Source organism: Zea mays, chromosome 9, assembly GCF_902167145.1.
Source record: "Zea mays cultivar B73 chromosome 9, Zm-B73-REFERENCE-NAM-5.0, whole genome shotgun sequence".
NCBI classification, from domain to species: domain Eukaryota; kingdom Viridiplantae; phylum Streptophyta; class Magnoliopsida; order Poales; family Poaceae; genus Zea; species Zea mays.
The window spans coordinates 7,563,403-7,586,254 of NC_050104.1; the positions used below are offsets into that span (position 1 = coordinate 7,563,403).

The 22,852-nt window shown below is 42.7% G+C and overlaps 1 protein-coding gene across 1 annotated transcript; it reads left to right on the plus strand.

The window, feature by feature from the left end:
• The first annotated feature begins 10,910 nt into the window (after nt 1-10,910).
• On the plus strand, nt 10,911-15,033 carry LOC100284178 (serine/threonine-protein phosphatase 2A activator 2). Its single transcript, NM_001157074.1, is given in 2 exon segments — nt 10,911-12,158; nt 14,695-15,033. Coding segments are annotated over 2 exon segments (1,164 nt in total). The 5' UTR covers nt 10,911-11,004; the 3' UTR covers nt 14,705-15,033.
• Nucleotides 15,034-22,852: the final 7,819 nt, after the last annotated feature.

The following is a 22,852-nucleotide window of genomic DNA, read 5'->3' on the forward strand; positions in this document are numbered from 1 at the left end:
GGCGGGGGCGGTCGAGTTGTTGCGTAGCCCAGATTTCCGGCAAGCTGTTGCAAGGCTTCGGTTGGGGAAGAAACCCCGACAAGCCGGGCCCCCGCATCAGTGAAAAAAAGATGGGCAGGCTGACCAGTGTCTGGTAAGTGGGCCCCACGTCAACACGAAGCCGAGGCTGGCAGTGGGACAAGCCGCGACAACGGGAAGCGCAAGCGCGGGCGGAATCAAGCCCAAGGCTGACCGGTGGGTTCCACCCGCCAGTGTCAAACGCGTGGATTGGGCTGGTTGAAGGAGGAAAGGGAGTGGGCTGAAGGGCTAGGAATTCGGCCCATCAGGAGAAAACTGTTTTCTTTTTTTTTTCTCTCTTGTTCATTTCTATTTTTTTTTTATTTTTAAATTTTCAAATCCACTTTCAAATTTGGTTTTGGATTTCAAATTCAATTAAATGCACAATCATAAGAACCAGCATGAGATGCAAGTATTCATTTTATTTTATTTATTCATTTATTTATTATCCTACATAAGAAAATGTTTTTGGATATGTAGCACACATATAATTATTTTAAGACAAATAGTTTCTAGTGTGTGATTACTTATTAGAAGATGTTCTTATACGTTTCAACAAAAGATAATTTATAGAAGAATCTTTTATTGATTCTTTATTATAAAACTTTTATTTTAGGAGATGTGACTTCAAGAGTTATGGGAATTCTAAAAAAATCTAATTTAAGATCTTTGGAAAAAAAATTTACGTAATTCTCAAAATGAGATTTTGAGGTGTTACACTTTGCTCAAACGAGTGGGTAATACAAACTTTCTTGTGATCTTCCACAAGATTTGGAGACTCGCAAGAGACACCTAGTCGTCTAGGAGCTAGAAGCTCCAAGAGTAATGAATCCACAAAGAACTCGATGCAGTACCAAAGCTCGAATGAAGAAGAGCAAGAGGGATTTAGAGATGAAGCACAAAAACCGCAGTTCTCAAACTCACTCAAAGATTTCTCTCCAAAGATTTAAAATGGGAGAGGCAAGAGATCTGTGAGAGAGAGTGGGAGGTGTTTCTCAAGTTAGAAATGGAGTTTGGGTCGTGCTCTTGTGTGGGGAGAGAGGTAGGAGTGAGTATATATAGGTGGGGCTTCAAAACTAGCGGTTGGGCTGATTTTGGCTGTGGAGGACCGGTTGAACTGCCCCTAGGACCGGTTCAACCGCCTGGGGCAGACTGCAGGTCAGACTGCAAAAACAGGTCCTGACACCGGTTGAACCGCCCCTAGGGCCGGTTCAACCGCCTGGTGGTCAGACTGACAGTCACTTTGCAAGTCAGAAGGTCAGACCGGTCTGGTGACCCTAACACCGGTTGAACTGCCCCTAGCCCTAGGGCCGGTTCAACCGGTTTTGACTAGTGAGGTCCGGGGGAAAAACCCGGTCGAACTTTCCCTGGACCTCGGTTGAACCTCTCTAGACCCCGATTGAACTTTCCATGGATCCTAGTGAACCTCTCTGGACCCCGGTTGAACTTGCCTAGACCCCAGTTGAAGTTGAAGTTCAACTGTAGTTGAAAAGGCTCAACTGCAGCTGAAGAAGCTCAACTCAGCTGAAGTTCAGCTCAGCTAAAAAAGCTCAACTGCAACTGAAGAAGCTCAACTCAGCTGAAGTTCACCTCAGCTGAAAAAGCTCAACTGCTTTTCAACAGGAACACTCTCAGTTTCTCAATCCTAACAATAGTCATACACAGAGTGTCCAAAGGATTTTGGTTTTTCAAAATAGCTTATGAATATAGAGGCTTGAGCTTTGACAAACACCAACCTTCTTTTTGGATCCCCCTTGATAGTACGACGATTTCTATACTCAAGTTAAATAAAATATAATTAAGTAAACTCCTTGAGTCATTGGTGTCTCATGTGTGATTTCTCCATGGCGTTGCTTCATAAGATCACAAACATCTTTGTCTCACCTATTGAAGCAAACACAAATCGAGCCTGTGACTTGAACAATTTCACCATATATGAGCTCAACTCACGGCTTCAAGTCACCTTACTGATGCATCAACACAATATAACTCTTCATAGCTGATTAGTTCATCGACTTAGTGCAAGTACTCTCTTCTTCACCTTAGCAATGGTATCTCAGTCCACAAGCCGTTGCTTGGCCTTCACCTTCGCTTAGTTCCTCGAAGCCCTTTCCTTGTTATCTTCACCCTATCAAGCCATTCTTGAGTCACATCATATTGAGCATCCATTGAGAGAACCATTTCTTAAATATTGGGAACCTTGCTTGAGTGTCTTCTAGATGTAAATGCTAAGATCAATCAAGCTCTAGTATGATTCTCATAGAAGCATATATGGACTAATAGTAATATGGTTAAGCCAATTCACGATTCCTCATATCTTATTCACTTTGGCTTGACCAATCCTCTTAATCACTTATCATATGTATGTAGTGATTTTTCAGGTATTGTCCATATATTCAAACCAATATAGATATCATATTATATTCATTTGCATTGTCTCACTAGTTATTTAACCTTGTGTTGAATCTTTGTTCACTGATCATTATACATTATTCAAGTATGTTCATCATACTGAATTTCCTGTTCAACACTTATCAAACTTGTTAGACCTTTAAGTGTGTTGTAATCCAAATCACCAAAACTCACAAAAGCAATGAATGCAGTTTCAATAATCCTCTTCATTTAAGGTCTCTTACCCATTTGTTTAGTTGAAGAAACCTAGTGAAGATAAAAAGGATAATCTTCACCGAATGGGGTGTTTGAGATTTGATAGTTGCGAGATTAGGGACCTTATTAGCGCATAGAGAGTAGCAAGTGTACATCCACCATAACCATTAGGATTATTTAGGTCAAGTGAAAGTTTGTGCTTGTTACTCTTGGTAATTGATATATCCTAGACGACTTAGTGGAGACCAAGAGTTTAGTGGTCACTTGTAAAGATTGTGTGTGGCCTAACTCATGGTGTAAACAGTTGTAGGTGATTCAATGTCGTAGTGGTGAAGAATCGATCCATAGAGAGCATTTGATCCTTGCATGGATCAAGGAAATCCACACCCTTACGCGGGTGCTCCAACAAGGACTAGTGAGGAGTACCGATTTTTGATACATCGGGAAAACATCGTCATGTTCTTAACCCCCCCCCTTTACTTTGTGTATTTACTTTTTTGCAATTATTTTTTGTTTTTAATTATTAGAATTGTTATACTATAATAGGGTTGGAATTTAAGGTATAAATCTTTGTGCTAAAAATAGATAACACTTTTGGCACAAGAGGCGAATCAGGCTATTCAATAGGATTTATTTATGTGAGAAATTTTAAATTAGCCTATCCACTTCTTTCTTGGATATTTTGACCATTTTAGTTATGTTTAACTGTGTGGTCTTGAATATCAAACTAAACCCCATCTTGATGTTTCTAGGAATTGCTCTATTTAGTGATGGAGAGAGTATAAGAAATTTTGTGATGCTCTAAAATCACCCCTAATGGACAAATCTAATAAGCTAGTATTAGATGTAATATGAAGAAGAGGAACAAAAATCTTTATCAGAAAGAGAAGAGCTAAAGATCTTTACGTGTCTTAATGCATAAGAGGCATAACTCCTTTATATCTCTTTACATGAAAGAGAATATACAAATAAACAACCTCCATTGATGAGCATATATGATGAGGTATCTTATAAATAGTTAGCCCCCCATTTGGGAGGGCTCTCCCACGGCTCCAACTCCGGCTCCGGCTCCTAGCCGAAGCCCTCCCAGATGTATCTTGGTGAAATGGCTCTCATCAGAGAGCAGGAGCCAAAACAGCCCATGGAGCAGGAGCCCAAATTTCCGGCTCCCGGACTGCTCTCACGCGAAGCCCTCTCCCACCTGCAGCCCACCGCTATTCCTCTCCCACGTGCAGCCCATTCGCCGCCGCCATGGACTCTCGCCGTTCGGTGCTGATGCAGCTTCTCGAGGTCACGGTCGTGGCCACGGATCCATTGTGCCTGATCCAGAATCTAGCGGGCTGGAGGCTCGTCGTGGATCTGTGCAAGCGCCCCTTGACCTTGGAGTGTTGAGGGCTGGTTGAGGCCACCCTGTCGGCCTGGCCATCACCCATGACGCGGCGCACGACCCATCATTGGTCTGCTTGCCAACCCATCTTTGGCCTGCTTGGCCCGTCCTTGGCCTCATGTCCTTGGAGCGTTGGGGGCTTCGTCTCACTCCCTTTCCTTCTTGTCATGCTTCTAAACGGATGTCGCCTTGTGGCCGGACTGCTTCAACGACGCGACGGGATTGGGGCTACAACAGGGTTGCAGGAAGACCAACTTCTCCTTGCTGTTGTTGTGGGAGCGAGCGACGGGGTTACACAGGCGAACTCCAAGTCTAGGTCGCTACCGGCGTTGGAGGAGTCGGAGCCAGAGTCCTTTACCAAATGGTTTGAAAAAACAGCCGCTCTCAGGGTAGAGCGGCTCTGGTGGAGAAATTAGAGCTGGAGCTATTTCTAAAGGAGCCGGAGCCCCGCCAAACAGGCCCTTAGTAGCTGTCTCTTGCTATTAGAAGTAGCCTAAGAGAATTTCAAACAAACTACTTATTTAATGTGTAATATTTAAAAATGAATTACTTTCTAAATTCTTTTTTGCCAGATCACATTAAGTTTATCCTAAGTTAAATATTATTATCTTTTATTATTTTTTACTTATACAACTTATAATTTATATTTTATGGAAGTTTTTGTAGTGAATCTAAAAACATATATCTTATGTCACGAATCTAAAATATAGTTTTTGTTAATGTTTGGTTTGGAACAAACCTGATATGACATGTAAATAAGAACAGAGGGAGAGTATAAGAGATTATGGTTAGTCCAGTCCAACTGATTAGTCATTCTATCCCAAATACCTAAAAGTTTTGTAACACCCTAAAACTTTGTCTTGGAAATTAGGAAAAATCCTTCAAAAGATTTCGGAAAGCAAAAAATGGCTTTTCATAAGGATTTTATTAGCTCTTAAAATAAATAGATGGTAGTACTAAAATTCAATTATTCAAAGCCATACTTAGGTCTTCAAAATAGAATTTGAATTTGAAAGTAACTAGAATTTTAAAATTATTCGCATGGGTGATTTCATTTTTCATGGATTATATACTAGTATTACTCAAAAGGAATGAGAAATAGAAAACAGAAATATACCTTGCATTGGCATGCTGGAGATTTTTGATTGTGCATTGAGTTTGAAATTGGAACTAGAACTCATGTTTGAATTTGGAAAATTGCAATTGAAATAGAATAGGAACCAGAAAATAAAATAAAGAAACTGTGGGCCGATTCCCTGACCCTGGCCCGCGTTAGTCCCTCACCCCCCCTCGCGCCGCCCGCCCGCCCCAGGGGGAAAGCAACTCAGCCCATTCACCGTCGACCCTCATTTTTCCCCTCGTTTTTATTGCACCAGCCGTGTACCCATGTAACCTGTCGTTAGGATGATGCCAGCGGGCCTCTGAAGTCTGAACTCTTCCGCGCGGGTGCTTTGGCTTAGCCTCTCTGCCAACCAAGGGCCACTGGACGGCACGCATGGCTTGTCGCACCGTGAACTGGGTCGCTGATTTGTGGGCCAGTGCGCCAAAACCTTCTCCAAGCTTGGGTTGCTATGAGTTGTTACGGATCTCTAGCGCTTGTAACTGCCCGGCCAAGATTCTCGGGCCAACGAAGGGATAAATTGTCGGCCGCATCCCGAATTCTTGATAATCCATAGAAGGAATAGGAGCTCCCATCGACATGTTACCTTGCCCCCGTGAGCTGCGCGGTGCTCGCCATCAGAGAGAAGAGAGCGCTTGGAGCCACCGAGAGTTAATCACGTGAGCCGCGCTTTCAGGCAACTTCTGCGGGGCTAGGGAAGAGTCAGGGAGGTTGCGCGACAGTGCAATTGAGGAAGTCGTTGTCTGGCGCCGGTGGTTTGGTGCGTGCGCACGCGGGACCGGGCATATTCATCAGACATCGTCGACCGAGCCCCGGTGCGTTGCTTTTTCTGAATTTCTGTACTCGCTGCCCAGCGCCTAAATGCTCTGGTGGTTGGTCACCGTATCGCCGTGTAGGGTTATCGACGTGCGCGTTGCAGTTGGATGGCTTTTGTCGTCGGGCTGGCTGGCTAGGCGGGAGACATGAACAGTGCCGCCCTGACCTGCATACCAAGTAACCGAACAGCAAATGCGTGAGGTTGAAGAAGAATCCTTGGCCGTTGATCGATATTCAACGGTTGTGATCGCGTCGCGCGTAACCCTTCGGGCGGGGAAATCTGAACCGTGGATGGGCGGCCCAGGTCGTATACTGATTTGGGCGAGATTCAATCTGGGCCACTAGTTTTAGATCCAACAACTATAGTTGCCCGATACCCCCTTAATCGAGGACTTTTTGCACATGAACCCCTCGATTTGTTCAAAATAAACCCGCCATACCTACATTTATAAAGAGAGTTTTAGGAAGGTCCAGATTTTTAAGCTACAGCCCCTCTGTTCTTGGAAAATTGTGTCCCCAGTCCAGAATTAGTAGGAATATTCATAATTTTAATTTATATTAAGGCGGTAAGGTTAGGCTGTCATTTCGTGTTCTGCCATTCCCATTCTCGCATTGTCTTTCTCATTCTCCCCTCCCCGCAAAGCTCATTCCCATTCCAAAATCTCATTCCCACGCCTAGCTAAAATTAAATTAAAAAACACAAATGTGGCTCCAATAGGATTCGAACCTGCGACCCTTCAAGCAAATGTGCTCGTAGCTACCACTACACCACATATGTGTCTATGTCAATATTTGTTACAGTAAAAATATATACTACATCTCTCACAAAGCCCACCTGCTACCTTTGCACAATGTGTAGTAGTAGATAATTATCAACGAGATTCCTGAATTATATTTTTGGATGTAGGGAGTAGTATTTAAAAAAGAGCCTTGCATGCAATTTCTTTTGTTTGAATAATGTTTTCAACTTAAATTCTTTTTTATATGTGTGACATTTATTCTCCGTAATATTTTCCCATGGCTCTGACTTGTGAGTCATTTTCATAAACCAACGCCAAAGATGAATCCATGTTTCTTACTTGTAAACCCCGAACAAACACCAGTGGCAGGAGGCGCTCGCATTGGCGTCGCTCATCGACGACGAAAAGAAGCTTGGCGACTGCCAGTTCGACCTCTGGAAGCAGTACTACGTGACCGCATGCGTCGCTGTGTTCGGAAGCTCTGGCGCAGCCGCCGCTTGGACGCGGTCCAGAGCGGCTGCACTGCGCTGTCCATCTTCAAATAGGGGGACCTCATGGTCGTCGCCAACGCCGGCGACTCTCGGGTTGTTCTGGGCACCGCATCCGACAACGGCACTGTCACACCGTCCAGCTCATCATCCACCTGAAGCTCAACCTCCCACGTAAGTCACTACTGACCGACCATGAATTCTTGTGCGCTGGGACGACGGTCGTTACTGACGTTGTGTGAGTGTCCTCGAACAAGATTTATGTAGAGGAGTAGCACATCCGGTGGTGCAACGACTAGGTGTACTACCTCGCTGATGAGCCCGGGGTGCACTTCGTTTGGCAGCCCAGCCAAGAGTCATCGGTACTCGCCATGTCATGCGCGTTCGACGACTATTATATCAAGGACTATGGCGTCATCTTGGCACCAGAGGTGACACAGAGGAGGACCGACAACAATGACCACTCGCCATCGTCGGGGTAGCTTTTGTGTCGGCCTGCCTTTAATTCTCTTCGCAAACACATACACTTGCTTTTTTGTTTAAGCAAGCGTGTATGGTGGTGCGTACCTGATGACTGACAATGTACGAAGGAACTTCTACCGGCAGGTGTGACACGTGCTCTTCAATGATGAGACCATGCAAATCATGGCATATATCAAAGTCTGCATGATACTGATGGTTGCAATGGAGTAGTGAAACAGCTAAATTAAAATAACAAATTTTATGTATGGCTAGGATTACAAATGGATTATGAAATATTTTTTATAACAATATAAGACACATTTTGTATATAAGTTATTATGTTATTATATGTTCTCGTTGCAACGCACGGGTACTCACCTAGTTCATAATTTAAATCAGAAATTGATTTTCTTTGTATAAAAATAATTCCATAGACTTGATTAATTCATATCTAATCTATTTTATTTCCTTTTTGATCCAATTCAGTTGCAATAAATTCATGATAATATTATTTATTATCTAGTAACCTTATTTTAGTATGAAACATATGGTTAAATTAATGCGCTTGATTTGTTTTGTATCTACCACTTAAAACTTCAAAAAATTGTAACTAATTCATTTTAACTCTGATTCGATTCATTCAAATTGCGTTAGCCTCATAGAAATATTTACTACATAGTAGCAACATTAATTATACGATATCATGTACTTCTATAATTAGGTAACTAATTGGATTAATCTATGTTTATTGGAATTAGCTTTTCTAATGTTAATATAATATTCTGAGCTTATGGTTATAATTTGACTAAAAGATGATCTTTAATCAAGTAATGACTTAGATTAAAGTTGGGATAATCATTATAGAATATTCTCTCATACGGTGTATATTAATCAATTTAAAATATAGTTTAATAATTGAATCATATAGATCTTCCATAAATCACAACTCCTTAACCATAACTCCGAATTTAATAGTTCTCGAACCCATGATCTCGTAGCATCACGTAGAATATTATTATGCAGTTTGTTCTTATGTTTGATGTGATGTTAATTATGCTTATACCATGTTTGTTTGTATTTCTACGGTTAGCAGCGAGGTTATGAGTCACTTGAAGAGTGAGTTGGTACCTAGAATCTCAAGTCACAGGCAAGTTGTGCCCTTGATCACTTTTATTTACATAATAATGTTCTCTATAATTATTTTGGCATGCATAGGGTCAATTTTGATGGGACCCAATAGGTCATCCAACTTTGGTTATCTTTACACCTTATTTACCCCTGAACTTTTGGGTAGTCTTTGTTATTACTATATATGGTTTTGGGTGTTGAGATAACTATTACACATTGTCATTATTGATTATTATTGTTCTATTTCTGTTCATGATAAGACCATTATATTAATTGGAACATCGAGCTTAACTTGAGAAACACGTGCCGCCACAAGGGTGGAATGGGACGTCGTTGGCCGACTAATTAGGAAAGCTAGTGGAAGACTACCTTATCCGAAAGGAGCAAGGGCAGTAGGGGAGTATGCGTGTAGGGAGGTTCTCGAGTTGATTTTGCTGCGATGGCGGTCAGACGAGGGATTCCTGTATTGCTCTTCCTAGAACTGTAGCGGGTTTTCTGAAGCTAATGGAACTTTGTAAAGGCCTCGTAGTGTTACCCTGCCTCTCTTTCTTGGTAGAGGTGTATGGGGTCCGTACAACCCCGTGGCAGATGGGTAACATGACTTGTGGGTAAAGGGCACCACCTTTGCAGAGTGTAAAACTGGTATACTAGTCGAGCTCGCGGTCATGAGCAGCTCAAGACTCTTGCATGATTAATTTATGAAACCAAATTCAATTTGTCATATGTATTGCATTGTGGATGTTGTTATCAATTTTGATCTACTACTTATTTGGGGTTGGTATCTACTTATACTTAGTAATTGTTAATAAAATTTTGACCAACTTTAAAAGCAATGCTCAGCTTCAACCATCCTCTTTGGTAAGCCTTACACTTCACATGAGCTCCCACCTTTGGCGAGTTCATGCACATTATTCCCCACAACTTGTTGAGCGATGAACGTATGTGAGCTCACCCTTGCTGTCTCACACCTCCCACAGGTCAAGAGTAGGTACCGCAGGATGAGGCGCATGGAGGATACTGTGATGAGTTCGTGAGAGGTCTAGGCCGTCGTCTCCCAGTCAACTTTGGGTTGCTGGATCGTTGTCTTCATATGATGTAATTATTTTATTTATTTTGTACAAAACTCCTATTGTATAGTAAAGATGTGGCATTCGTTTCTGTACCATGGGTCATTATATGTGTAAGACTTGGTTCTAGTACACCTAATGATTATGTTTACACCCGGGTCCCTAAAATCAGGGTGTGACAAGTTTTTAAGTAATATTTCAAAACCCACCCCTCTCTCTCAAATGTAGGAGATTTACCACATCTCCCAATCCAACTTAATTAAAATATATTGGTAATATCTTAAGGCTTAGTTTGGGTACTCTTGGATTGAAGTGGTTTGGAGGGATTCGAGAGTGTTTAAATTCACAATAGATAAAAAACATCCTCAATATCTCTTGATCCAGTCTAATCTATCTCATTCCAATAGTATCCAAACTAGGCCTGAAGGGAAAGAAAAATACAGCACTTCCAAGAATATAGGGGATAGATACTCCCTGCGTTCCCTATCTTAAGATCATGAAGGTTTGTCCTAAGTCAATGTTTTGAAACTTTGACCAACAATTATTTTTATATTTATTGTTGGTCAAAGTTTTAAATCTTTAACTTAGGACAAACTTTTGTGACCTTAAGATAGGAAACAAAGGTAGTACTCCGTTAGAGGTGCTCTAATAGTTTATTTTAGGTTGTAATTGGTTTGAGGTCAAAGTAGGATGAGGTGGAGGCGACATCGTTCTCTCAATTTTTTGGGATCACGCTGCCACAAAAAAAATTACTCTGGTGTTTACCTCACCCTCACTTAACTCTTATCCAAACACTATAAAAACTATGTCCGTTCCCTTCCATCTCTGTTTATACATCCAACTAAACACACAAGGATGCGTATGCATCATTGCATGTATACTTTTAATAAAGACGCGCGCGCACGGTGTAAAAGGCTGAACCTCTCAGCCGAAAATCCACTAGAAAGGCTTCTCGGCCCAGATTGCTGGGGCTTTTCGGCCCAAATCCTCTCACCCAAGTCAACAATTTCAGGCAAATTCGCAACGCCTCTCCAGCATAGGCATAGCTCGCCGAAACGCCGACCTAAACGCCCACAATTCGCCTCTCCGATCCGGCACGACACCGCCGCCGATCCCCATCGTCACGGTAGCCATGTCCAACCCCGGCTCGTTGCCCGCCTCCGCTCACCACGAGCACGAGCACACCCCTCTCTGCCGCTCCTGCGGGGCGCCCACCACGTCGCCGACCCCGGCACCCTGGTCAGGGACCACCGACTCCCCGCCGCCGGCGTACCGCCCCATCCGTCTCCCAGCCATCAACGCGCCCACCAACACAGCCGCCATAGTCCTCTCCCCGGTCCCACAGCCGCTCCCCGTGCCTCCCGCCGCGCCGCCCCACGCCTTCCTGGTCCCTGCCAAGCGGATCACCTCACCGGACGATATCGCCCGCTTCCATGCCTCCGTCCACGGCCTTCACTTCCTCGGGTTCGTCGCCGCGCTGTCCGCCTCCGTCCACGGCCGCAAGCTCTCGGACCCGCTACCGTCCCCGCCATCCCCCGCCATAGCTGCGCTGCTCGATCTCGTCTCGGCTCTCGCCGCTCTCGTCGCTTCCACCCCTCCGCTTCCACACAGCTCTCGGTACGGCAACCCTGCTTTCCGCCTGTGGCACGAGAAGCTCACCGACTCCGCCAGCGAGCTGATCTCGCGGATCACGGCCACCGCGTCTTCCCCTGCGGACCTCGCAGGCGCCGATGTCGAGCTAGCACCGTACCTCCTCGACTCCTTCGGCAACGCCACCCGCATCGACTACGGGACGGGGCACGAAACCAACTTCGCCGCCTTCCTCTACTGCCTCGCGAGGCTCGGCCTCATCACCGAGCCCGACTACCCGGCCGTCGTTCTGCGCGTCTTCACAGCTTACCTCGATCTCATGCGCACGCTGCAGGACACGTACCAGCTGGAGCCTGCAGGCTCCCATGGCGTGTGGGGACTTGATGATTACCATTTCCTGCCGTTCATATTTGGGTCTGCACAGCTGATTGACCACAAGTACATGAAGCCCAAGTCGATTCACAACCCAGATATCTTGGAAAATTTCTCCAAGGAGTACATGTATCTGGCGTGCGTTGCATATGTGAAGAAGGTAAAGAAGGGGCCCTTTATGGAGCATTCACCAATGTTGGATGATATCAGTGGAGTGGCCAATTGGAAGAAAGTTAACAGTGGGCTGCTAAAGATGTACAAGGCTGAGGTGCTTGAGAAAGTACCGATCATGCAGCATTTCCTCTTTGGCTCACTAATCAAATGGTATGAGTTGTAGCGCTTATATTTTTGCTCGCCTGTGTTTTGGTGCCCATGAGTTGGTCTTATTAGTTCAATGTTACAACCAGTGTTTTAAAGGCGTCGCCTAGGCGTCCAGGCCCTCAAACAATCTGAGGCGCCTTGCTCGCCTAGGCGTCCAGGCGGTGGCCAATGTCTTGTCTCACCATACCGCCTTAAGAACCATGGTTACAGGTTACAACAAGAGTTGTTAGTGCAGGGAATGGTTGCCTGGTGAATTATGCAGGGAATAATTCAGTTTTTTCCCCGACTAAGATTCGCATAGGAGGCATCAAATATGATTGACAATCACTCAGAAAACGAAAATGGATGTCAAGTTTATCAATTGACAATTGGAAACCCTAGATACAATATTTCTTGGAAAATTGTTATTAGTATTATGCAGGCTGCTCTTTTTTGGCCTTATTAGCATTGCATTTTTTGCCTTTATGAAAATTCAGTGGTGGTCATTGATTCTTGTATCCTGTTTTGCCTAGTAGGCTAATCATTTGGCAGAGACATTGTCATTAAACAAATAATATTGTCTGTGATGTCCCAAAATGGTTGCTGTCACCTAGTTTGACGAAGTCTTGCCTTTCCAATTTCCATAGCATTTCCTGTCATTACTGTTGAGGCCATATTTTGGAAAGATTTGAAATTAATATGATTGATAATCATATGCGGTATTCCAGTGTAAGAGAATCATTTCTGACCCTAGTAAGGTGACGTACAGAAAAGTAATCAAACAACCTTGGATAAAATGCTTGAAGATGGTTGTGGCTGAAAGCAGAAGAAGTTTAGAATAAAAATGAATTCATATGATTTACCGGAATATAGTTACCCAGGATGAACAAGGGCTATGCTTGCCATTTGTTTAACTCGACCTGCGGGGTAAGACAGCCCCGAGCACTATATTAAGAAGAAGACCTTTTCACGCAGGTCGAGAACACCTCAAGTCACCCATACACAACAACATTGTAGCCCATGTGAGAACACGACCGCAATCAGGACCAAACCTTAGACCTGTGCTTTGGTATGGGACAGACGAGGGTATTTTTTTAACCACGGCCTGAAATTCGCTCCCACGGGGACCTAGGACCTGAGGAGTGCTACTCAGATCACCAACTCAGCTAGAGGCCCTTTCGTAAGCCATTTTTAATGTTATGGTGCAATTTACATAATACATGCACTGAATTTTAAATAGTTCTCTTCAATCCTTGATGATAGCCATAGCGTAGGTTGACGTAGCTATTAGGCCATCCTTCATTTTCGTTAAGGTCGACATGGCCTTTCCAACATTTTCTGGTTATATTTTGGATATTATTCAGTTCAAATGTTTGCATGCTAAGGTTGACTCTTCCCAGTTCATTTGTCCAAAGTGCTCATATTTGAACTAGTACATTTAATTCATTAGTTGATATGAAATTTAGTAGCATCTTATGTTCTCCTGATACCAGTGTGCTACAATTTTCATTGGTCTTATTTTTAAAAACATCAATTGAAAATTTATTGTCTTGTTTTTTTAAGAGCATTGTTCATTTCAGTGTGATACGCTTTTAGTTACTCATGTGCTCTAGGCTTTCTACTGTTGTCTTGATCACTTTTATGAATTGGTCCTTTCTGTACCTTTGTACTTGGATCGGACAATGGACTTGTGTACCATTAACCCATTGTCTCATTCCACATGGTTCATCTTTGTTTGGTTGCTGGTCCAAAATAACTTAGAATATGAATACAGTTTGACATGTTTTGAGGCTAGAGACTCTTTGCCCAATTCTGTCAGGTATGCTGCATTGCCCACATTGCAGAAGAATCATAGGCACGATTTTACACCTCTGTCCTTGACCAGCTAATCCTGAAGCGCAGTGTCTATTAATGCAATAGAGCAACTAGCTATGAATGTATGATTTATGGCAGAGGGAGGGCCAAGAACATGCTGCCATTTTCCCCTGGCATTTCAACTACACTAACTCGAGAACTCAAGAAGATCATTTTTTAGGATTTAGCTCAAATTATGAACTGTTTTCAGAAGGTGCAATAAATCAGTTTCCAATGGTTCATCATTGCTCGGTTTATAGTTGCAGCCTGGTATATGTGTTATTTCATGATTGATACTATGAGCCTGAGTTGATTACTGAAAGCACTGCCACTAAATGAATAGAGTAATTGTCAGTTATTCCCTCTATCCTAAACTATAAACCAGTCTGACTTTTTTTTCGGAGAATCAAAGCATCTCAAGTTTTACCAGATTTATATAATAAAATAATAACATTTATGAAACCAACTAAGTATTATTAAATTCATTAATAATTGTATTTTTATAGTATATCTATTTAATGTCATAAGTATTTGTAATTCTCTATAATTTTGGTCTAATTGAGATGCTTTGACTCTTTAATAAAGTTTGAATGACTTATAATCCGAAGCGGAGGGGTACAAATACAAACCATTGTTGTTCACTGTTATCAACATTTTTGTTCATGAAGCCTGTTGATGGACATTGGTCTGTGTTCTTTTTTTTCAGGGAGGATTAATAACATCTTTAGGGAAGCTCACCAATGATCCGTGAGAAACTCATGTATGATGTGAAGACTGGCGGTATAGTGGTGCTACTCAAAGTTTGTAGAAAAGGGAATACATATAGAAGGTCATTTTCCATCTAGGGTGAATGAGCGTTCTATATGTTTGCATAGTGTGCCATCACACTTATCTTCTGGTGCTCTAAATTCTGGGAACCTGTTTGTTAGTTCACGATCAGCTCAGGATTCCCTTGGCTCCTTGAGGGCAATGTAATGTTAGTTGAACAACACCTTTGCACTGAAACTTTCGGCGTAGATGACAAGAGCAGTCTCTTTGGTTTTCCTGAATGGAAGCCTGTGCTGTGCTTGCTATATTTGGTTTGGCAGTGACTGTGACTGTTAGTTAGGTCCTGTTTAGGATGGTTCTAACTCTATAGATTTCTACTCAACGTCATAACTTTAGGCCTTGTTCGTGTACACCAATCCAACTCTGGATTAGCATGGTTTAGAATTAAATCCATGTCACAATCCATGTCCCAAAATAATCTAAGCCTATTCAATTTTTTTATTCGGTTAAACCCATCATGGATTATAACCCATGGATTTGGAAATTTTTTAAACTATAGAATGTATGAATTCTATGCATAGCTCATTAGGTATGGAACAAATCTATAAAGATATTGCACAAGTTTGTATTAGAATTAATGGATTAAAAGAATAACTACTTTGAGAGATACATGGATTAAATAGTGGATTTAATCTCACTATGTGATTGGGTGTGACATGGATTTACTCAGTGCAGACCTGGATTAAATCTATGGTGGGATTTATTTCATTTTAACCGAAGAAAGCCTTAGGTGGACTTCCACGTAGAGTTGGAGCCGTGAATGGGGGAGGGGCCAGTGAGGAACGGAGACGGGGAAGCTTGCGCGGCTGGGGGAGGGGCGAGCACGGCCAGGGCGGCTTGGACTCGCGACGGGGCTAGCCACGGGGCTGCTGGCGGGAGAAATTTGAGGAGCAGTTGTAGCGGGGGCGGCGGCAACTAAGAAATGTGAGTAGCGACAGCAGGGAAAACACGATCATAATAGGGCTCTTAGGAAATAGAAACAAATCGTTTTTATGTAGCACTAAACTTCATGTCTAAGTCTATTTTGGAGCTTGAAAAAAGGTCCTCCAACTATGATTAAAATGAACTAGAGTTCCATCAAAGGACAAGTTAAGAGTTTGGTTGGCTCCACTCAACTTTTTGGAGTTGAAGCTATACCAAACATGCCCTTAAAAATATGGAGTCATGACATTCTTGCAGGTTGTGGGCCTGTGGTGATGATCTTTCGGATCTCCCCGTACCTTGGAAAGTGATGACGTCAGCGCGGTTGAATTCTAGCAAAGCTATCCATCAAGTTCGTGCTCACGTGTACATCGATCGTGTTCCACGCCACTAGCTAGATCTGTCATGTCTAAACATACTAGTATAATCAACACATAAATTATTTGATAAGTGTTAGAGCACAATGATTACATGAAACGTATGATGAGCGCGACAGCGGATGGGACAACAGAGATCTTAGCATGTCGGTTCTGCACAGTAAGCTTGATAGTCACGCGGAGGCCCTTCTAATTCTTGGCGGTCTTCTTGGCGTTGTCCTCACTTATCTTATTCTCGTTGAGATACTACTTGACGTCCTGGTGAGTAGCATAGCTAAGTTTATGCTCTCGGTGGTTGTGGCCGTCGTCGCCGTTGACGGTCGGGCGCAGGAGGGAACATGGGGGCATAGGTGGGAGCGGTTGGTCGGAGTAATACTACTCGTCGAGGAAGGAGAAAAAATAGAACCTTTTTTCAGGTCTAGATCCAAATGAGGTGAGGGCAAGACTTTTAAAGCAACATTAATACTATCACGAAACGCGATTGAGCTTGTGTGGTTAGTTCGTAGCAGCCTTCATAGCTCTTTGTGTGTCGCACCTACCTAGATAAGCAATATAAGACTAAAGCCACTCACGACATCCATCCACACCACATTGGCTTCTTTATATGAATTGGGTCACCCACAAGTGGGCTAAATAATATAGGACTAAAGCCACTCATGACATCCATCCACACCACCTTGGCTTCTTTATATGAATTGGGTCACCCACAAGTGGGCTAAATAGGCCAAATTCTAACAAATTCAAATAATATTGTCCATTAAATTTGAGTAAGGAATAGTGAATTATCTAGCGATCTGAATCGTTGGTTTTGATGATGTGTTAATTATGAGTGCAATTTTTTGGTGGATTTAGTGAAGATTATGAGCGTGGGGGTGATTTGGTTTGGTGGGTTTTGGAAAGTTTAAACTGGTGGATTATATAGTGGTATAGATATGAGTCTCTTGAAACGTATTTAGCGGTTATAAGACAAGACTCTTTACGAAAAACTTGTCTCTACACAACTCTCTTTACATATTGTATCTTAACTATACTTATACTTTAGAGGCTCGGGTCTTACTTGTCTCTTATACTTGGAAAACCGACCCAAGGGCTTAGGACATACATGCCCTTATCTATGCTCTGCCCCATCCGTACATATATATATTGGTACCTCATGTGAGAACGACCGCCACTAGAGCCGGGCGTTAGACCCGTGCTTTGACGTGACAGGAGATTTTTTTAACCACAACTTGCAATTTTCTCCTGCAGAAAGTCAAACTCGGGATCTGATAAGTGTTGCTCAGACCATCTAATTAACTCAACTAGGGACTCTTTCGCTCACAACGATTGTTTTTTGTCACACTATATCGAGTTGGTTGTTCAATTGTTTTCCGACAATTTATTTCACGGCTAAAGACATATATATGTGTTGGTTTAAAAAAAAGGCATTTACATATCGCTGCTAGCTATGGAATCGTGTGAATCTAGCACGAGCATTTACATACCACCAATCAAGTGGAAAAAAAGAGAGAAAGAAATAGCTGTTAACACTACACGTCTATACCACAACGACCTTGTTGTGTGGTAGCATTATGCTTGTTTGCTATCCAGCTGTTTGGTTGTGAGGATCAGCATATCCGGGTCAAAGCCATGCACTCGTGCAAACCAAAACAACTCCACTTATTTTGTTGTTTGTCCAAAATTAACCAGGATCAACAGAGCCCCTGTTTGGTTTGCTGTTTGGCTGCACGACTCAACTACATATCTAAAATTACAATGCCATAAACTAAAACGCTTTTCAAAACACTTACAAATTTACACAGTTATAAATTACACTTATAAATTTACACAGTTATAAATTACACTTGTAAATTTACACAATTATAAATTACAATGTCATAAATTACATAAAATTACACAATTATAAATTTACTTGAGCAACTGAGCTAATCAAGTGTAAACACCAAAAACAAAATTTAAAGCTGAATCAATTGTACAATCACCAGATATACTTGAAAATCAAAATTTCAGTTCTAAGTTCTCAAACACCAAAAACCATATATATGGTCCAACAGCCTGGAGTTTCCACAATTGACCTTTTTGGGCAGAGGAAAGAGATATATAATCCAACAGCCTCACTGTTACAATAGTATATGTTCTTGAACCAATGGGATTCTGCTTGGCTTGCAATCGGCTGTTCCATCTCCATAAGACATAAGGCAACCAATCATGCAAAGCACCAGGCATGACAGTGAGGCTCTATTGGCAGAATGGCCCGTTGGGTTCAACTCAAAATATAAAGTAAAAAACACAGGCTTAATCACTCAACTGGCTTATATGTTCTCAAACACTAAAAACCAGCTACTATATAGTGTAGCCAGCTACTAGATAGTGACAAAGGACAGAGATAGGAGTATCTGTTCTTATTTCTCAAACACCAAAAACCAGATCAAGTGTATGTTCTCAAACACCAAAAATTTTGTTCTCACTTCTCAAACACCAAAAACCAGATCAAGTGTATGTTCTCAAACACCAAAAATTCTGTTCTCACTTCTCAAACACCAAAAACCAGATCAAGTGCAGCAGATACTTGTAAACATCAGTTACAATATTGGATTGGTATCCAAGAGTTACAAGTAACTCAAAAATCAGAAAAAGTTGATATTAGCCAGCTAAACAGATAAAGTGTAAATCTGAAATAGTTATTAATATTAGCCTCATCTCATCAAAATTGATCCTACATGACAGTGTAGCCAGCTACTAGATAGTGACAAAGGATAGAGATGGGAGTATTTGTTCTCAATTCTCAAACACCAAAAACCAGATCAAGTGCAGCATATCTGTTCTCAAACACCAAAAATTCTGTTCTCATTTCTGAAACACCAAAAACCAGATCAAGTGCATCAAATACTTGTAAACATCAAATTAGTGGCTGGCTAACTGAGTAGGCTTAATATTCACTTTTGTTATCATCATTGGCATAAAGGACACACACATCATATCAAGTGTAGCATACTAGCATATCTGATCTTAAACAAGGAAATTCATAGAACTCACGAAAAACATCATTGTTCTTAAGTAGCATATAGGATACAACAAGTGTATCATCTCTGTTCTTAAGTAGCATATAGGATAGATGGAATATAGCAAGTGTACCAAATCTGTTCTTAAAGGACAGACACATCAGATCAAGTGTATCATATCTGTTCTTAAACAGGGAAATACATAGAACTCAGGGAAACATCATTGTTCTCAAGTAGCATCTAGGATAGATGGAATAGAGCAAGTGTATCAAATCTGTTCAGATCAGGTGTGGTAGTGCTTGGCTAGGAAAGTCTTGAGCCATAGGTCACGATCATCAGGAGTCATGTCCATGAACACCAGGGAGGTGGCCTTGTGCTCCATCATGTGGTTCAGGGCATACATGAGAGCCTCCCTAGAGAACCCATGACAGTTGATTACAACATTATATATCCCAGGTGCTGCTTCAGCATGTATGCTTTCATGGACAGCAACAGCAACATCTGAAATAACCTCTTTCATCCCATTGAACACAGCAACATCCTCATCCGTCATGAACCTCTTCCTCTTCCCTAAGTTAGGCTTGCTATCATTGGAGTCACCAGGGGTACCCTTGTCAACAGTCTTCCCCTTGCCAGTTAGATTGGAACAATCAACAAACTCTAAGGTCACTTCAATGCCATCATCTAGGATGTCAACAACTTCAGTTGGCTTGCCCAAAGGCTCATTTGAACCCATTGCAAACCTACCTGTAGCAACCCCACTTCCAAATATGATTTGCATAGGCATATAGTTCTCTATGGGCCTATTGAGGTAATCAACATCTTTTGGGTGATCCTATTTTGTTAGCAACTCAATTAGAACAAGAGAATTTGAAGTGGAAGAGTGCCATTAACAGGTTAGAAAAATGGAAGGTGTTGGTCCTAACCTTGATGTAAGCAGCATAATGACCATCTTCTAAGCTTATGACAATGTTATTGTAACATCCCAATTTCTAACCCAGGTTTGAAACCCTAATCTAACCCCCTTCTTATTATCTTTCCCCAAAACTTCCCTAGATTTTTCCATCATATGCATACACTTTGTTTGAATATGAACACCTCACTTAGATTTTATTTTCCAGCACCTAGATTATCTATTAAATTAATTGTTCAAAAGAAAAGAATATAAAAAATGGATAAATTACCTATTCCATCCTTCCCTTGATGCATAAATTACCTATTCTTTCTACCACTACCTAGGCCAGGATTTCAGGGTGGGATATTTGCATTGTGAGTAGAGAGATAGCCCGCATTAACATATATCTTTTGGATATGAAATGTGGGTTGGGAGAAAGGGCAATGTGTTTCTTCAAAAGAGGTTTTTAGAAAAACGGATGTGCGATGAAGGGTTTTCACCCTCATCACCTCGGAGTGGGATGATCAGGGACTCCCTGGTTTAGGGGAGGGCCTAAGGTGTTGACTCAGCTGGTTTAGGCGTGAGCAGAAAGGATTGTCTCCTCATATAAGGACCGGTTTGTCATCTTCACTACCTGTACTCTTTAATAGTACAACCACTCGAGACTGTGTGGGCAGTCACTCAATCTGAACTCGTACGGTTCAACCCCAGGGTTATGAAGGCTGGGGAGCACCAGGAGGATAAGGAGGGGGAATGTTTTGTCCGGTTTGGACATGGCGGTGGCCTGACTCCTTTCGGTATAACCGTTAAGGTTAGGACGTGCGAGGAAAGAAAGAGATCCGGCATTCGGGTCTCGCGACGGCGAGATCGCAGAAACCGAACTAGTGGGTAAAGTGTACCCCTCTGCGCAGAGTTGCAACCTATTCGAATAGTCCGTGTCCACTGGTATGGACGAGTCTGGTGTGGTATGACAATTAGTGTTTTTATAACCTCCGTGAACAGGGAAATGTGCGTGTAAGTGTGTACTGAAAAAGAAAACAAGGCCACGGGAGCGGGAAGCTCAGTGGTGGTTGAGTATTTTGTAACTTTTAAGTCTTTGGGGAAAAACCTTACAACAACTGCCTTTCTCTAAGAAAATGAAGAGTGACTTCAACTCCACCAAATAAAGCATGTATGATATAGGTCTCTTTCTCTTTACGGGAGCGGGGTGGGCTTGCGGAATACCTAGTGTATTCACCTAGATTTATTTATGTTTTTCAGCAGCCGAAGACTTCTTTTCTGTTATGCTTGATTAACAGGGCTATGTCTGCACCCAGTTCTGCCTGTGGCTTGGGCTAGTATATTTTTCTACTGCGCTTTATATTCTGGCTCTCTTGAGCTTGTACCCGGTATTGTAATAACCTTTATTTAAACTCTGTACTATTTGAAGTAAGGAATGTGTTTACTAGCCTCCTGGGACTAGTAATTGTATCACATTTGAGTCCTAAAGGATCGGGACGCTTCAGGTGGTATCGGAGCCATAGGATTGGCCGTAGGTCGCAGCCCTGACCTTAAAACTTGCCTTAAAAGAAAATACCTCTTACCACAAGAAAAATCTTCTCTCCTTTTCCCCCGATATTGACAGACCCTTCTTTTCCTATTCTAGATGGAAGACTCTCTGGTCATTAGGACATCCTACTGCTCAGAGGTGGAGGGGTTCCCACATCTGTTGCGAAGTTGTGCGCTTCGCATGGGAATTCGCAAGAAGCCAGAATATGTCTGGAAGGAGTATCTCGAGAATGGAATGGAGAAGTGCTCTATGGCAGTCTACCTGGGAGAAAGCCGAAACTACCCGAACCATCCTTCTTTCCAAGTCACTTTCACCGGATACCGCTTCCTAGATACTTGCCAGAATGTTGCCCGAAAAGCCCTCCGACAACTATGCCAGGGCTACAGCAGAGTAACCTTTGAAACCCCCCCTCCGCTACTTCCCACCCAGCAACAAAGATACCCCCACCTGGAGGAAAAGACTTCAGGCCTTGTCAGGAGGAGACCCTATCGAGGATGACCCCACCATCGTCTACATGGCTGGATACCTCCACACCCTCGATAACCAATATGATGACCTAGCCTCCCACTGCACCCACCTAAACTCCCGGGTGGAAAGCCTGGAGCAACAAGTCAGGGAACTTACAAAGGAGAAGGCGTCCCTTCAAGAGAGCCTCGAGATAGCAGAAGGCGAGGAAACCAACACCCGTGAGGCCTACCGCACTCTGAAGATGGATTACGACAAGAAGCTGAAGAAGCTCGCCCCCGCAAGAAAAATCCGCAAGAAGACCAAAAGCCAAGGATGTCAGACTGAGCAGAAGGAAGAAGCCCCTCCAGCCCTACCTCCTACCAGAATAGGGAACTCGTCCGACACCGAGGAAATGTCCCTAGCCAGCCTCGATGACCTTCTCAAGGAATTTGGGGACACTTTAGAGAAGGAGTTTGGAAGTACCCTAGATAGCACTCGCGTGTAATGAACTTATGGTAGTTGTGTGCTGTAATGAACTGGTGTAATTGTAAGGGAATTAGGCTTACACCTACTTCCTAATTGATTTTGGTGGTTGAATTGCCCAACACAAATAATTGGACTAACTAGTTTGCTCTAGATTATATGTTCTACAGGTGTCAAAGGTTCATCTACAACTATACTAAATCGACTGTCCGGAATACCGTAGATTATTCCGGACAGGAGAAGCTTTTTGGAAAAACAGGCCAAGCGTGGACCGTCCGGGCCCTTACGGTGGACCGTCCACGACACAAGGATGACCCTCGGACAGAACCAATGCAAAAATCCGAGTCTGCACTATGGACCGT